This window comes from Cydia splendana, chromosome 13, assembly GCF_910591565.1.
Source record: "Cydia splendana chromosome 13, ilCydSple1.2, whole genome shotgun sequence".
Lineage (NCBI taxonomy): Eukaryota > Metazoa > Arthropoda > Insecta > Lepidoptera > Tortricidae > Cydia > Cydia splendana.
In genome coordinates, this window is record NC_085972.1 from 15,738,723 (window position 1) to 15,755,885 (window position 17,163).

A 17,163-nucleotide genomic window follows, 5' to 3' on the forward strand; every position below is an offset into this window, starting at 1 on the left:
TTTTGTTACTGAGTCATGGATGTATAGTATGTATTTAAGTATTTCTATATTATATATATCGTTGTCTGAGTACCCACAACACAAGCCTTCTTGAGCTTACCATGGGACTTAGTCAATTTGTGTAAGAATGTCCCTATAATATTTATATTTATAATATTTATATGGTCGGCTCTTTATCGTTTGTCACCATGCCTGTCACGTTCTTACAAATATGTAAGTGCGAAAGTGACGCATGGCATGACAGGTGATAAAAATGCGACCATGATACCGCTTCTGATGGTTATACAATTACATACTTTTTTATACCTACATATATTTTTGGACACCTGCCGAAAAGGTTTGCAAATGCGTTGTCGGTGTTAAAGATGGAAATTACGCTCTTTCCTTGAATGGTTGAAGGTCGAAAGGTCCGGAACCACAGCTGGCAACAGTTTATTTAGCTGTGTAACTTGTGCGAGGCAAGACTAAAATAATAATTTGATACTAAAATGTTAAGCTTTTTTAAGTACCTACTTACTTTATTCAAATAAATGAGATGTCAGATTCTTAAAACATGAATCAATTGGGACAAAATGAAACCCTTGATTAGAGTTTGGTTAACCAAACGGAAGGAAGAGTTGGCGATAAATTGCCGTAATTTGCAGAAAGAATCTAACAAGACTAAACGTTTCGCTTAATGACTAGCGGTCTGTTACTAACTATGCCGGATTGCTAAATTAGACAAGTCTGCGACTTCTCCTTGGCGGTTATGGCCGTTTCAGATTTGTTGATTATCTTGTAGGTTACGCTAATTGTGTCGCTTAACTTCAAACTCGGGTAAATCCATTCGACCCTCTCAGCAAATCTCTACCCTATTACCTTTTCTTAATACCAAAATCGTATAATCTGACAGATGGATTTACCCGAGTTTGAAGTTAAGCGACTCAATTATACGCGAGGAGTATACTTACATTTGTTCACCGTAATCCATTGCAATAAGGTGAAAATATTTATATAGATAATAGATATATTTATGAACTCCACATTTCAATACAATATAATATTTTTAACCGACTTCCAAATCTCAAAAGGAGGAGGTTATCAATTCGGTTGTATGTTTAATTTTTTTTTTTTTATGTTTGTTAAGTACTCCATATTATCTCCGTCATTACTGGACCGATTTGAAAATTCTTTTTTTGATTGTATGTATATTATGCATAGATTGGTCCCGTTTTTGTCAAAACCCAGTTCTGATGATGGGATCCATGAGGAATCGAGGGAACTCCTCAAATCTTAAAGGCATACAGTCATATAGTGATTTTTGTGTTTTTATCAACAAATCAAGCATATACATTCAAAAAAGTGACATTTGATGAAGTGGAACTGCTGATGATGATCAGAACGGAACTCTTCAACGACGCATAGTTCACGTTTGGCGATTTGTCCTCTTCGTTATGTTTGTTAAGCAAGTTAAGTTTTTAAGGCATATTTTTGTCAAGCTCGAATTCTGATGATGGGATCCATGAGGAATCGAGGGAAGTCCTCAAATCTTAAAGGCATGCGTATAGAGATTTAATATTTTCATCAGAAAATCAAGCATTTTCTTTAAAAACTGTCGCATTTGATGCAGTGGAACTGCTGATAATGATCAGAATAGAACTCTTCAACGACGCATAGTTCACGTTTGGCGATTTCGTTTTCGACCTGGACCTGGACTTGGACCAGGACCTAGACCTGGACCTCAATCTGGTTCTGGACCCGGACCCGGACTCGGACCCGGACCTTGACCCGGTTTGGTTGAGAAGCCGGTTTTTTTCTATTAAAGATTATTTGCTTAAGCATTGAAATGGCACTTCGGTTGAACAGATTAAAACTGACTGTTATTTTAGTAATTATGTAGGGTATAAAACAGGACTTAATTTTTCATTTACCATTATTTTATTAGCAATAACTAGCTTTGGCTGTGTAACTGTTCGAGACACAAACACAACGTAGGTAGGTACTAAAAGATAAAATCCACATTCATAGTAGGGTGACTGCTATATTTAGTTATTGGCCACTGCATACCTAGTACATAATTGGCCTTTCCTAAGAAATCAGAGAGAAACAGGCCAAATGAAACCTTATTGTTAAGAGCGGTCAATTACTATATACCTATGTAATACACCTTATACCTAGGTAGTTAGGTACACCTCAGATGCCACGTGTCCACAATAAGAACATGCAAATATTAAAGGGGCCCACTGTACGGTATCGGCCTGTCAGTTAGAACAAAATTTTGACAGTTCCGAACAACTGACAGGCCGATACCGTCCGACTGTTAATCAGTGGGTCCTTTTATACCTACACATAAACTGCAAGTACCTAATTACCTATACAAGAACTATATCTTATCTCATTGTAATAAGGTCCAAGAAGTGTAGATACAATGGTATTCTATAATATAAGTTTTATTAAAATACATACATGTCACCTCTAGAATAAACCAACACAGGTCCGTAACACCAGTGCTTGCGGTTGAAACCCTACACCGCGGTTTGAACCCACCATTCACTGTTTGTGTTGACATTGCGCACAATGCGCGAGGAATTAAAATATTATGCTTACAGACTGTTACAGAATCTCTGATGCAAGATGATTGTGCAACTGAGATGAAATTGTAAGGGTTTGTGTTACAAACATAAAGTTTTACTTTAAGAAGGAAGAATATCTACAAAAACTACCTAAACTAAACTAAGAAGTCTAAGAACTACCATACAAAAAGAGAAAATGTTTTTCCACCTCTAAATAATTTCCATTCTTCATGATTTTTAGTACGTTATTAAATTAGGTTTATAGGTTTTCCTTATTCAAAAATTTTAAGTGAAACCTATTATTAACCTAGAATATATATTAAGTATGCTGAAGCGATCGACATCAAAATCAAAGTGATTTGTTAATATTGTTAATAAATAATGTTATAAGTAAGATTTAGTTAGTGGGAACCGTAACCTCCCGAGATGCAAATTTCATCAATAAAGTATGTACCTATTGTCAGTCGCGAGCTATACCCTATTTCGTTAGGATCGCAAAGCTTATGATTTTGTTTATAATCATGCACATGCCCATATCGTTTTATTTATCGCAATTTTACGATTATTTTATAAGTAAAAGCTCATTTTTTAGGGTAAAAACGGGACCCTATTACCAAGACTCCACTGTTCTATAGAACGGACATAATAATAATCTAACAAGCCACATTTCTTATTTCAGAAAATGCAATTTAAAACCGATCACATTTAAACTTACCAAGCCGACAGAATCCAAAAAAGGATCTCCATCTTCCTTATTAGAACATAAGAAAGCAAGCAACGCATTGTTTACAGTGTCATGTCTAACGTTTCATAGGAATAATTTTACAACTAAGACACATACTAAGTAAATGCCAATACCGCACTTTTAGCGATAAGATAAATATAATCACTAGTGATGTACCGACTATTGATTTGGCCGACTAGCCGACTAGCCGACTAATCGGCGCTCGAATGGCCGATTAGTCGGCCGACTAGTCGGCTAGTCGGCCAGATCATTAGTTTCGTATAAGTTCTGGTGAAAAACAATAGTTTTACTCCTTTGATTGCGCTATTCATCATATTAGCTTGACTAAAAGGTGTTCTCTACAGGTTCAAAGACCTAATCACAAGAATCCTCGTTCAATTTCTGTCTTTCTTTTATTTTGCGATCCTGAGCAGACCGTCAGTACCTACAGCTTGTAGGAGTATTTTCAAGGCCGTAGTCGCCAGTTACGAATCTATTCCCTGTGGTCAGCGTCTTTACGAGCAACGTGCCCTGTCTAAGTCTCAAAATTTTGCAATAACATTAATAGTTCCCCATGGCTCCACCATAAAAAAAAAAAAAAAAAAAACAAAAAATTAAAAATAATAAAATTATTTTACTATCGAACTTGCCCATGAAATTACACGAGAATCAGTTGAGTTCGACCTGTAGCGGAAAACACCAGCTCACCAACATACGATAACGATCAAACGGTCAATTATATGGAAAATAGTTTTCATTTGCAGCCTGAATAAGTATTTTAGTAAAATAGACATAAAACATATGGTAAATATTGACTGCTTATTTCTTTTTTTTCTGTTTTTCTTTCACTAATAAAGTGCCGACTAATCGGCCATTTTTGCCGACTAGTCGCCGACTAATCGCCGACCACAAATGTGGCCGGATAGTCGGCTTTCCTGACTAGTCGGCGACTAGTCGGTACATCCCTAATAATCACGTTACAAATATTAGAGCCAATACCTAAGCCATGTAACCTTTATGATATTTAATAGCAGAATAAGCAAAATAATAAACAACGACACCAAGATATTCATTTTAATTTAATAACACAGTATAAATACGTAACATGTAGTCCTAGACCTAGCTATTTGTTGTTATAGCGGAAACAGAAGTACATCATCTGTGAAAATTTCAACTGTCTAGCTTGATAGGTAGACCGTGACCGGTTCATGAGATACAGGATACAGCCTGGTGACAGAGATAGACAGTGGAGTCTTAGTAATAGGGTCCCGTTTTTATCTTTTGGATACGAAATCCTAAAAACACTTTTGGGACTTCCCTTACTAGAAATTGATCCCAAGACCTCCAGCATCGTAGGCGGGATCTATAGGCCGTTAACAATATAGCAAAGTCGACAATTTAACGACACCAAAGTGCTTCAAATAAACCCTGTTACGTTCACCACGCGACATACATCATACATACATTCAGGACAAGAGCCTGTCCCTGTAACGCCTACGGACAACCCACATCCGATAGCATAGAATTCGGTGACCCGCCATGTCACTGAATATTTATCAGGGGCTGCGTAGGGTCGCCACGTGCTCCTGACAGCCGTGTATAATCCGTTCTATTATTGGCGTAAATGTAGGTGTAAGTATGTAAAATTAACACCTTTAGGATCAGCTAATTTTGCACTGACTTAAATAGAACAACGTGAGGAAGTGTCATTAAAACAGTCATATATTCGTATTCATAGATATTTGTTTGACAATAATGATGACCTTGCCACGTATTGTCATTGCAAATGCCTCAAAACGCTGAGTTAGCTTGGTCCGATCCTATTCATGTTGTATTTAAACAAAAACATTTTCTTTCCATTTTCGATCACCAAAGGGTCCAACAAATGCTCATTGGGGTTCGGGCTTTCTCGCTCTTATTGCGCGGACATAAAGCTTTTTCATATCTGACTTTGCCGAATGCGCCTCGGTAGGTACATCTGGGGAGACCCTTATGCACATGAAGCATAAGGCCCCGTCTCTGATGGAAAGCCACTTAATTACTTTTTTACATGTACCTAATAATTATTATATCCTATTTCCTTTGGGCCCTTGTAAAATAAATCGTTATTTCATCAAAGCAAAGCACTAGATAAAACTGATATACACATACACACACTGCTTAATAACAGCCTTTATATTAACCCCACTGACTTCATCTCGGAAGGCATATGATAGATATTTATGACATCCTGGCCCGTTGACGCGTTTAACGAACCGCTTTAGGGCAAACGATAACTCACGATAATCAATGTTTATTGCTAGCAACTGGGCATTCTATACGCGATATATGACCTAGCAGAGATGGTGTGACGAAAAAAGGTAAAATAATGAAATTTAATCGCGTTATACCCGTTAGTAACATTAATTATGGTGTGACAAAATAGTAAAAAGAGCGGGAAACAATTGGATGGAAAAGACTGATAGAGACTTGTGGAGAAAAATGGAGGAGGCCTTTACTCTGTAGGTCTTTAATAATAGTTATTAATGATTATATGACCTAGTATTATAATGATTTTTTATTCTTTCAGGGTAAATTTTAATTAGAGTAGGACATATCCTAACGACATTGATAATGATGGCGCCCCTAGTCAACGCCGCGACTAGCCTCCCAATGAGCCACTTCCGTGGTTAGTTGGTTACTGGTTCCTTGTGCTATTGTTTTTCATTTTAGAGGTTCCGTTCATTATAGTTTAATATATTTTATTGTTCAACATTTACAAAATAGTGGCTCTGTGAGTTATAGACCTCGCGATCCACCATCTACGACAATTTAAATAAAAAAATATCCAAAAACTGTCTCGCCTAAAAAAAACTAGCATAATACTATAGTTCGATTTTTTTAGCATTAGAAAAAAGGTAAAAAATCTCGATGTGTCTTTTAATTGAAAAACAGGTTTTAATAATAAGTCACGGCAAATATGTAACAATTATGAATCTAATACGACCATTTATATTCTTCTACTTTCATAAGTAATAGTTACTGATTTCTAAAAAGCGTTTTTCAATTAAAAGACATGTCAAGATTGCTTACCTTCTTTCTAATGCTAAAAAAACGAACTATATACATAGATAGAACTTGCTTTCAAAGTTTCGTAGAAATTGATTAAGAAATGCAAAAGCAAGGGAAAGAATGTAGAAAGGGAAAAGCAGGACGTATGAAAGCATATTTTCCCAAGCTGAAATGGAGTCCTTCACTTCACATAAATAAAAAAATACATACGATTGAATCTCACGCAGATTTTAGTACACTATTCTTATGTTATTATAGGTTTAGGTACCACCATCGCCCACACTATTAACTGACAGTTCGTAAACCTTATTACAACAGGCATAAGGTCTACCAATGGACAGTTAAACGTGTTGCTGTTTGTACTGTCAAAGAATTTTCGCGCGACATGTTTTCAGAGAGGTCTCCATTTTCAAGCACTACTTAACGGAGCATGTGAAGTTAGATCTTTCGAGAACAGTAATTTTATACATATTTAAGTTTGATAGCCAATTCCTGCGAGACGCGGCTATGTACAGACCTATTGATTAGCAACAAATTAAAAAAAAACAGTTTTTCCTGGTGCAAAGGCCGCTGGCCATCGCAATTCAACGCGGTAACGCAGCGAGTGTGATGGGCACCTTTGCGCCGGGGGTAGCGCGGGGAGGCCTCATTCAGTAGTTTTTATATTCCTTGTTTTATTTTAGATATATTTAGGGTTGTTAGTTTTAATTTAGTATTATTCATAGATATATTTAGTTCATAAGTTATTTATTTGTCTTTCTATTGTCTTTTTCAATGAAATAAACTTCCATTAGGTAATTAGCAATCAAACATCTGTTTCTAAGATATTGTTAACATAACGAATAAAAATCTACCTAATTGGTTTTGTTCACACGCAGACGTCAGTCTCATCTCATGAGGTAGGTATGTACCTACTATAAATAATATAATATGGCCAATTAGCATCAATTACTTGTAATCGGTATAGATATTAGCTATTACTTGTGGAAGCGGCAGTGTGAAGAAAAAATCGGTTTCATACTCGTACCCTTATTCGTCGGTGGTGAGGGCCTATTTTCATTTTCTATTTTCACCTACTTTTTACATTGAGCCCCCATAATTGCTTAAAAAAATAATCTGCATTTGATTGTGAATGCAAATAAATATTCAGTCAAAATAATACAAACAGCAACACCAAAGAAGATATTACACCTGGGTCAAAAAGTAAAAGTATCTTCTGTTCCTGGAAATTTTAAGAAAAAGAAGGACCCCAATGTTTTCGTTTCTTTCAATTTTCAGGAACAGAAGATGCATTAAATTTATTTTTTAGCTAGCAGTAATTGGAATGTTTTGAGAGAATAACAATTAGATTGCGACACATATTGATGCTTGCAAATAAAGTGTCCCACCGAAACCGGGTTTTTTGCCGAAACCGTAACTGAAGATTCGGCGTTGCTCTAGTTGCTCTAGTTTCGGCAAAATCCGAACCTTCGGCCTAGTTTTATGCCGAAGCCGAAACTTAGCCCGAACTACCTACCGAAAGTACAGTTTCGGCGCGGCTGAAAGGGTAGGCAGTTTTTGCCGAAACCGAAACCGGACCTTCGGCCGAAACATGATTTTTATGCTGTAACTTGCCAGTCTTGCCACTGCTAATAAATACCTATACCAAAAGTATTAGGTATTCGAGTATATTGCTAGTGTAATTATTTAACCGGGTACCTCTATACAATCATTTTCAATTTGCAATATGCCTGATCCTAGATTGACATAACCAATCGCCCTATTGCCTAATTAATAGGTTTACCTAATTGTGGTAGGAAGGTACCTAGGTTTAGGTATTGTTAGTATTACTTAATTGTTAATGATGGGAATTTTGCTGCACACAAGTCTATCCGCCTAATAGGTAGTTATTACCTATAGACATCAGCTGATTGAAAATTAATTCTCCTTGTATAAATTGTTTTATTTTATACAGTCATGCAGAAGTTGCTAAGCGGGCGAGGTGTTTAAAATTACCATAACGCGCTCTTATTCTTTTAACAATAAAGTCCCGTCAAGATCATTATGAACACTTCGCCCGCTTAGCAACTATTGCTGCTGACTGTACCAACAATTTTTTTCGTGCAGTGTCATTTAAGAACATGTTTTCTTTTTTGAAACCAAATCGCAAAAGTTAGGTAGGTATATTTTCGTCGTCATCGTCTAGATTGTGTGTACAGTCGACGTCAAAGATATGTTTACTTTACACTTTTCCACCTTACTCCTTTGTAATAAGGCGAAAAATGTAAACATATCTTTGACGTCGACTGTACAGCAAAAACCTTAAAATGTTATTAAGTAATGGTTTTTTTTCTCCCTAAGCTAAGTGGTTAAGATAAGATCAGTTTGAGTGAACTTAGTCAAATAGGTATCTAGATCTACCTTGCATTATTTATTGAGGTCATTTAATTGCGAACCAGTTGCCCGCAAAATATATTAGCAAACCATCCCAAGTCTTTATGGGTCTGGGATTCAATATTGCAAAGTTGGAACTTAATATAAATGCGCATAGGAAACGTAAACCTTAATTGAAAGTAATAATTCTCGTTAGAAAAATAATCCGTATGATTATTATACAATATACTTTTCATCACACTCGCTCAGTAAATGTGGAATCGCAGGTTTAGCGGGAGTTATAGAAAAAGCGTTCTCCCTAGGGAGTTATGAAGTTTCTAGTGCCATAATTAACAGTTTTTTGTCTTTATACTTAATTTTTGTATTGCAAGTGTGATGAAAAACATTGTGTGTAACTCGGGGCGTAATAATATTGAAAAGTCGAGTCTATAAATCGCTCCAGCAAGCCGTCGCGATTTAACTTACTCTCGTTTGCAATATTCAACTTACGCCCCATGTTGCACAATGTACTATTGTCAGGTAGGTACACCTACTTTGTCAGGGATAGGTACCTACTTTGCCAATTTTTTTACTTGGACCGAATTCTTATTGGAAACAGCTCTCGAGAAATCTTACCTTTTAGGTATTTCCAGAGCGATTCCTCCGCTGCTGTTATATTCCTCAGTTTGTCGGTAAAACAAAAACGTCCCGTAGCCACCAATAGATCACTTTCCACTGTCCACATACACTGTCCTGTCGGTTATCAATCAATGTCAATAGCGCAAAAAAGTGAGTTAAAATGCAGCGTTTTTCCCTTTTGTTTGATTGGTCGTTTCGACGCGGACAATGTTATCGGCAGTCAAAAGTCAGGCACTTATCAGCAACGCAGTAGCATGCGCACGTGGGTCGGTGCGAGCGGCTGAAAACACGATTCAACACAACCTCGACGCGCCAAACAGACGGGCCGACTGAACATGAACAACACTGAGTCACATCCACACGCACACCTCGCCGCTCAACAGGTGAAAACGCCGCTGTGTTGGTGTCAAGTGAACTCGTATACGACCTGAACTCGTGTGGAGGTTACCCAGGTGAACCGGCGCGGGTGTGTGGGTGAACCATTTTATTCGTGTTGGACAGATTTATTATTACCGGTATGCATATGTGTGAGTGCCGTCCACAGGTTGTCGGTGTATGTGCTGTGTGTGGACGTGCGGTCACATGTCACGCGCGCTTGTGTGCTGCCTACCTGTTGTGCCCCCGCATCTTATTAGTTTTGTACTTCTTTTAGGGCTGCACTGGAAGATGTATTATCCTTTAAGACATTCATTTCTTTTGTTAAATGTTTTATAAACTTCGCGATCGGAAGCAGTGGCAATTAAGTGCAAAAGATATCTTGACCTTGAAGTTTTAAATAAAAGATAAGATCTAAGTTAACAAGATTGATTAAACTTTCAAATAGGTGCCTACATTGGGTACCTAATCAAACTTGCATAGATAGGTACCTATACAGGAGCTATAAAACCTCACAGATAGAACTTTAACAAAAATCTCCTTACGGTCGTTTTACTTAAGAGAGAAGATGCCTTAGTAGGCTTAGTAGGTATATAAAATAGGAAAATGGTTTGGGCTGTCATCAAACAGCAATTGAGTAAAAAAGCTACTCACTAGTTAAGGCTGTTGCAGGTAGACTAAAACCCATCAGGTCTGGACACTGCCCAGTCAGCATGCGATCAGCGTACAGTGTGTGTAGCATGCTGCATACAAATTGCAACCGGGATGCATTTCGTCTATGGTCTATGTCTGTACCTACCCTTATAGCAAAAATTCTAATTTAGTATGCCGGGTCAGAGGCCAGACCAAAAAGAGATGGCGTGACGACCTCGACGCATTTGCAACGGCTCCATGCCATGCCCCAAAGACCAAACCTTGATGAGTGACGGAAGAATGGGGAGGCCTTTGCTCAGCAGTGGGACACAAAATACAGGCTATTAAGAGGATAACACGTAGTCCTTCTCTCTCTCTCTTTGAATATTAATACTTATTATTATTAAAAAATATTTTGATACAGTTTGTTATGTATCGAGCACAGCTATGCCCCTATACCTATTTGATTTTTTTCGAATCTTTAACTATTATAAAAGCTTTGAATTCTAATCTGTTTTTTGCTCCAAATTTTTACACAAATAAAAAAATCGTAAAAAGTCAAGCTACATGGTTAATATACATCAAAATATGATAAAACATTTTCCATAATGTCAATATCCAGAGAGAAAAATGAAGACTATATTAGTAAGGAGAAGCGATCACAGTGTAAAGAAAAGTATGTAATTAAGGCGCGGTGTGTAGTAAAATGCACTTTTTTGTCACCATATTTACAGACTTTTACAAGGATATCATGCATTATTTTCTAGTATGTATAACTTCAGTCCTTGAACTACGTTATTGCTTGTCAGAAACACGACGGCTCATTATTTTCTCGATAGAATCTTAAGTTGAAAACATGCCTAACACTGTCTTTATTTCCTTATGTTAGAAGTACTAGGACGAAAATGTATATGAAACTTACTTCAGTCGATAGCTTTTAAGTAAATCTTCATTATTGCTTGTCCTTTTATCGATACGTTAAATTTTTCATTCATCATTTGATGAATTCAACATTTTGCCTACTAAATTACACCTTACGCGGCAATACCTTGCGCCTATTCCTCACGCCAGTACGCCCGTGACCACTGTCAGCGTCGGACCTGTGCTAGTTTAGCGACGTTTCATAAAATGGGTAATCACAGTATAAATATGCAAATATGTTATACACACAATGTTTTTCGACATACTTACGAAGAAAAGCAAAATAATTCTTAAATACGGTGACATTTCAGACATTCGTCCGTCATATTGTCATTTTATAACAAGTTGGGCAGCAAAGGCACACACCCATCTAACCAATCCGGAATTCAGTCACGATTGATAAATTGTGTAAACATATTTTAAAAGGCTATAAAATTAATCAAATTGAATCATTTAGACTGGTCACATTTTTGTAAAAATCGATTTCTACTGGCAAAACATATTACTTTTTGGCAACCGGGTTTTTTAACCTAATTAGACCCCGCTGAATCCGAATTTGCCGGTTGCTTGATCGAATTCTTGACTGGAAGTGAGATATTTGATATTAAAGGTCCCTTTTTTTTAGTTTTTCGTAAATAACTCGTAAACGGTGGCCAATATAAAAAAAATGTTGTAAACATTAATAATCTACACAAAATTTTCAATAAAAAAGAGTCAGTACATTTTAGCAGGGATCAATATTTAAAAAGATAATAAAGAGGGAAAGTTAATTATAATAAATTCTAAGGTTCCTTGTTTTTATTTTTTCGTTAATAATTTGAAAAGTATGACTCATAGCAAAAACAAATCTTACACATAAATAATAAACATAAAATTTCCTACAAGAAACATGTAGAACACTTTTCGCTAGGATCAATATTTAAAAAGACAAAGCAGCCGGTAAGTTAATTACAATCAATTTTAAAGTCCCTTTTTAGTTTTTTGTAAATAACTCGTAAACGGTGTCCCATAGCAAAATAGGTTTTTACAAATAAATAATCTACATAAAATTTCCTGCAAAAACATCTGAACACTTTTCTCTAGGATCAATAGGTATTTAAAACGATATTAAAGGAAGAAAGTTCATTACAATCAATTCACATGTCACTTTTTTAGTTTTTAGGGTCCCGTACCTCAAAAGGAAAAAACGGAACCCTTATAGGATCACTCGTGCGACTGTCTGTCTGTCTGTCCGTCTGTCACAGCCCATTTTCTTCAAAAGTACTGGACCAATTAAGTTGAAATTTGGTACACACATGTAAATTCGTGACCCAAAGACGGACATCTTACGTAAACAAATAAATTTTAAACATGGAGGCCACTTTTTAGCCAAGGGGGGTTAATTAACATTAAGAACCTATTTTGCTATGAGCCACCGTTTACGAGTCGAAAAACTTAAAATAGGGACCTGGAAATTGATTATAATTAACTTACCCCCTTTGATACCTCATTAAATATTGATCGTAGCGAAAAAGTGTACAAAACCTTTTTTGTGGACAATTTTATGTTCAATATTTATGTATAATATTTTTTTGCAACGGGGGCACCGTTTACGAGTTCTTTACGAAAAAAAAGCAACCTGTGAACTGATTGTGATTAACTTTCTTCCTTTAATATCGTTTTAAATATTGATCCTAGAGAAAAGTGTTCAGATGTTTTTTGCAGAAAATTTTATGGAGATTATTTATTCATAAAAACCTATTTTGCTATGGGACACTGTTTACGAGTTATTTACAAAAAACTAAAAAGGGAATTTAAAATTGATTATAATTGACTTACCGGATGCTTTGTCTTTTTAAATATTGATCCTAGCGAAAAGTGTGCTACATGTTTCTTGTAGGAAATTCTATGTTTATTATTTGTGTAAAATTTGTTTTTGCTATGAAAGTGATTATAATTAACTTTCCCGCCTTAATATCTCTTTGAATATTGATCCTAGCGAAAAATTGTACGGAATCTTTCTTGTAGGCAATTTTATGCAGATTATTTATGTTTAAGAAAATTTTTTGCTATGCGCCACCGTTTAAGAGTTATTTACGAAAAACTAAAAAAAGGGACCTTTAATATCAACTATCTCACTTCCAGTCAAGAATTCGATCAAGCAACCGGCAAGCAAATCGATTTTTACAAAAACATGATCAGTCAAGTATACACTCATATTGTATATAATTAATAATTATTTAGGTACACTCACCGTCTTACCTACCATGTTTAGGATTCCCTACCCAAACGGTAAAACGGAACCCTATTAGTAAGACTCCGCTGTCCGTCCGTTCGTCCGTCCGTCTGTCACCAGGCTGTATCTCACGAACCGTGATAGATAGATAGATGATGTATTTCTGTTGCCGCTGTAACAACAAATACTAAAAAGTACGGAACCCTCGGTGGGCTCAGTGGGCGAGTCCGACTCGCACTTGTCCGGTTTTTAATTTCATTAAGTACTCATCAAAATTCGAATTTACTAATAAATCTTATTCAATATTAATTGCCGAACTAAAAATCCCGGAACTGACAATTCAGAATACCGATGTCGTCAGAATAAGGACGTAGACGTGCTGCGCGGGAATGGTGCGGTGCGCCGCGCGGGGCGCCCGCCTGCCCGTTCTACCACGCGTCTGCTTCACCCCCTTGAAAACGTAAAACTCGAGTATAAGAGCGCCTTAATGCTGAAACGTCGGAATTAAAGGTAAAGTAAAAACAATGAAATTATATCGCGGTAGACCCGTTTGTGTAATCATAAATATATGTAATTAATGTTCAATCTAGCTACAATGGCTACAAACTATTATCTTCCTGTGGTCTAAAATCGTGCCACATGCACTAAGCCATTATGAACTTTGTACAGCGTATGAGCGTAAGGTCACGGATGTTTAGCATTATTACAATACGTATTAACGTTCTGTCACCTTGACGTAAGTGCAAATACGTATTTATACCGCGAACGAGTAAGCCGTAACTACCATCGTCGGAAAAACTAATTAAACTTTAACGTGTGGTCAATAAAAACCTTAATCACTCACGCGTTTAAACTCCTCTACGACCTTTTAAGGAAAATAAAGAGAATATGAAAAAACGTCGTAAGTACAAGTTTACTAATCGAAAACTAACCTTAACACTCGTTATTTAGAGTCGATTTTGGAGAGTTTTGTTTTTGGTTCTTAAGGTAGAATTGTTGTTGAAATATTAGGTCGTGACTCGTCTATTTGTATTGTAATTTGCACCTAATCAGACGTAAAACTAGATTGATTATCAACTCCTTGGGATTGCTCGCAAGTTGATTGACTCTTTTGTTCTTTTGATGTTTGAAAAGACGAGCGATTGTGGAGTTTCTAGTCGTAAGAATGTGGCTACATAAAATGCGAGTGGAGTTAGCAGAGATTTCGCATGACCAAGAATCTTGGGTAGTTAACTTTTTTGTTTATACTACGTCGGTGGCAAACAAGCATTCGCGCCGGCTCATGGTAAGCGGTCACCAGCATAGCTGTCGACCCTTTAAAAAACTTGCACACCCCATGTACCTTTTTTGAAGCACCCCATATTGTAGCCCCTCGAGTACCTAAACCTCGACAGGGAGCTCAAGCTGTGGAAGCTCTTCAGGAAATTCCTCTTAAAGGTCCTATACCGATTATTTATATACGATTTCGGTGCGCGTTATGACGAATGTCAATGTTATAAGTAGGTACCTACTGTTGGTACAGTAGAAAGTGCTGATAGTTAAGTATATAACATACCTATATTTTCAGTTTTCAAAATTACCCGTCTTTCAAACTTACATTCCTATATTTTATAAGATTACCTAGCTTTTTTTAAGTGAAGCCTCATTAATATGTAAAAAATTGGCCAAGCACTATAGCCAAGACTACGGTGTTCAGAGCTCCGCATCCGCACCACGATCCTAGGCGATCTTAACTTTGGATCGTCCTCCTCGCGTCGTATTCCTCATTGCTGAGGGTCGTGAAATCCCAGTGGAATCAGCTTCTCTTTGACGGTGTCCCGCTAGATACGTCTATCTATGGTTACTTAGGGTACCTATACCCATGTGGTTAGCAAGGCCGAAACTGGAGCGACACCTAAGAATGCGTATTTGACAAGCAATCAAATGTAGAAATAATGAAACAGCTCTGAAAATATGCATAATTCGATTTGAAAACCAGTAAAACTCGTACACTTACATTCCTTAAATACCTAAATAACCCTACTTAAATACAAACCGCAATATTAAACAATAGCATTTCCATTTGTATATTTAATAAAGTCACCCAAAGGGGTTAAGCGAGATACTGTAATGAATAGATTGCAACACGAGCGCTGCATTATCTTACAATGTGCATTTAATGGTGTACGGAGTTAACATTGGATAATAAGGCTATTTCATAACCCTGCGAATATTTACACGCATTTCAATTAACAAACAACGTCCGGAACAGGCGGCGGAGTATGGTGCGCAAGATGAGGGCGAGCTACGAAGATTATTCTATTAGGCGTCTTAGATGCCCGTAAGAATATAATTATCATTCTTAGGTCTATCTTCCTATTGTAGTGTAAAATGTCTCAAAAACAAAAGCATTCAAGTTGACCATCTGATAATGTAGGTAATAAATCGAATTTAAAGGTAAGTTCAACTGTTATAATGGCTCGACAATATACTGTGTACACCAGAGGTCATGTTTCGCGGAAAAATCTTAACACCGCGAACTAGGCACTTTTTACGCATGGTACAGCGACATCTCTATACTTAGTTCTTTTTTTTTTGGGTTAGAAAAAGACTACGCGATCTTGACATGTCTATTAATTGAAAAACGCTTTTTAAAAATCAGTAACTATTACTTATGAAAGCAAAAGATGTAAACATTTTTTACAATATCAAGATTAACCTGCTACGGGCTACGGCGCAACGCTACGAGCGTAGCTTAGCAGCATATGTTTTAGATTTTTTATCAGCTAATATGATGATGATAATGACACTTATTATTTTTGTACCTATTCAAATGAATTCATTGATTATATCAACGCTAGCGTAAACATTTTAATGTGTGTTATATTCGTATTCGTGTGAAACTGAGAGTTTTCCTTTTTCTTAAGTACAGGCTTTCATTTAATATGACGTGTTAGAATTTGTTACTTACATTAATCACGAAGGATAATAGATGACTATTGAAAAAAACGACGGTTGACATTTATAATCCAGTTACTTGTTACATTTAGCGTTTGCGTCAAATCCGGTATAGTTCTGATTTTTGTAGACTTGTTTATAATGATGTTGGCCCAATGAATTATCGATGGATTTGACGCAAACGAACCCCGTACTTTCAGGCGACAAATTTACTGTATAATTACAGTTTGTTTAAAAATGTTGCCATAAACTAACATACTCTGGCTATAGGTATCGTAAGTAGTTGCCTTATTACTAAACTTATCTTCACAAACATAACATTACTATTAGAAGTATTCGAACAAATTAAATTATTTTCAGAAAATATTTTTGTTTGTTTTTATTTCAAGTAGAAAAACACTACTATATAAATTATAAACTGAAATAAATGTTATATACCAAGAAAAAGTGACTAAGGCCTCCAGTGCCCCAGGCTGGAATCGAACCAGCAGCGTTCTCTGCTATCATCTGCCGCGTTAGCAGAGGATGCTGGTTCGATTCCAGCCTGGGGCACTGGAGGCCTTGGTCACTTTTTCTTAGTATGTATATGACATTTATTTCAGTTTATAAACATAACATTAATAGTATATTTCCCACCGTCCCGTCCACCACTTCGTAGCTCCCTCGCACACCGTATAGGATAGCATTCTCGTTTTAATTTATTCAGGTCCGCAATTAAGGCCGTGTTCTGGCACAATGGGTGCGCGGGCGCGGGCGATGCGACA

General features: G+C 36.7%; 1 protein-coding gene across 2 annotated transcripts in view; it reads right to left on the reverse strand.

The window, feature by feature from the left end:
* Positions 1-9,669, reverse strand: part of LOC134796222 (polyhomeotic-like protein 2) — a 224,447-nt gene extending 214,778 nt beyond the window's left edge. Inside the window, exon 1 of one of the 2 annotated variants that reach the window (XM_063768264.1) lies at positions 9,316-9,669. Coding sequence is in view for 1 of the 2 variants with exons in the window: in XM_063768262.1 (XP_063624332.1) it covers positions 9,316-9,424 (109 nt within the window). In the remaining variant the exon portion in view is untranslated. The remainder of the gene's footprint in view (positions 1-9,315) is intronic. The other variant, XM_063768262.1, reaches the window with a different exon arrangement.
* Between the last annotated feature and the right edge of the window lie 7,494 nt (positions 9,670-17,163).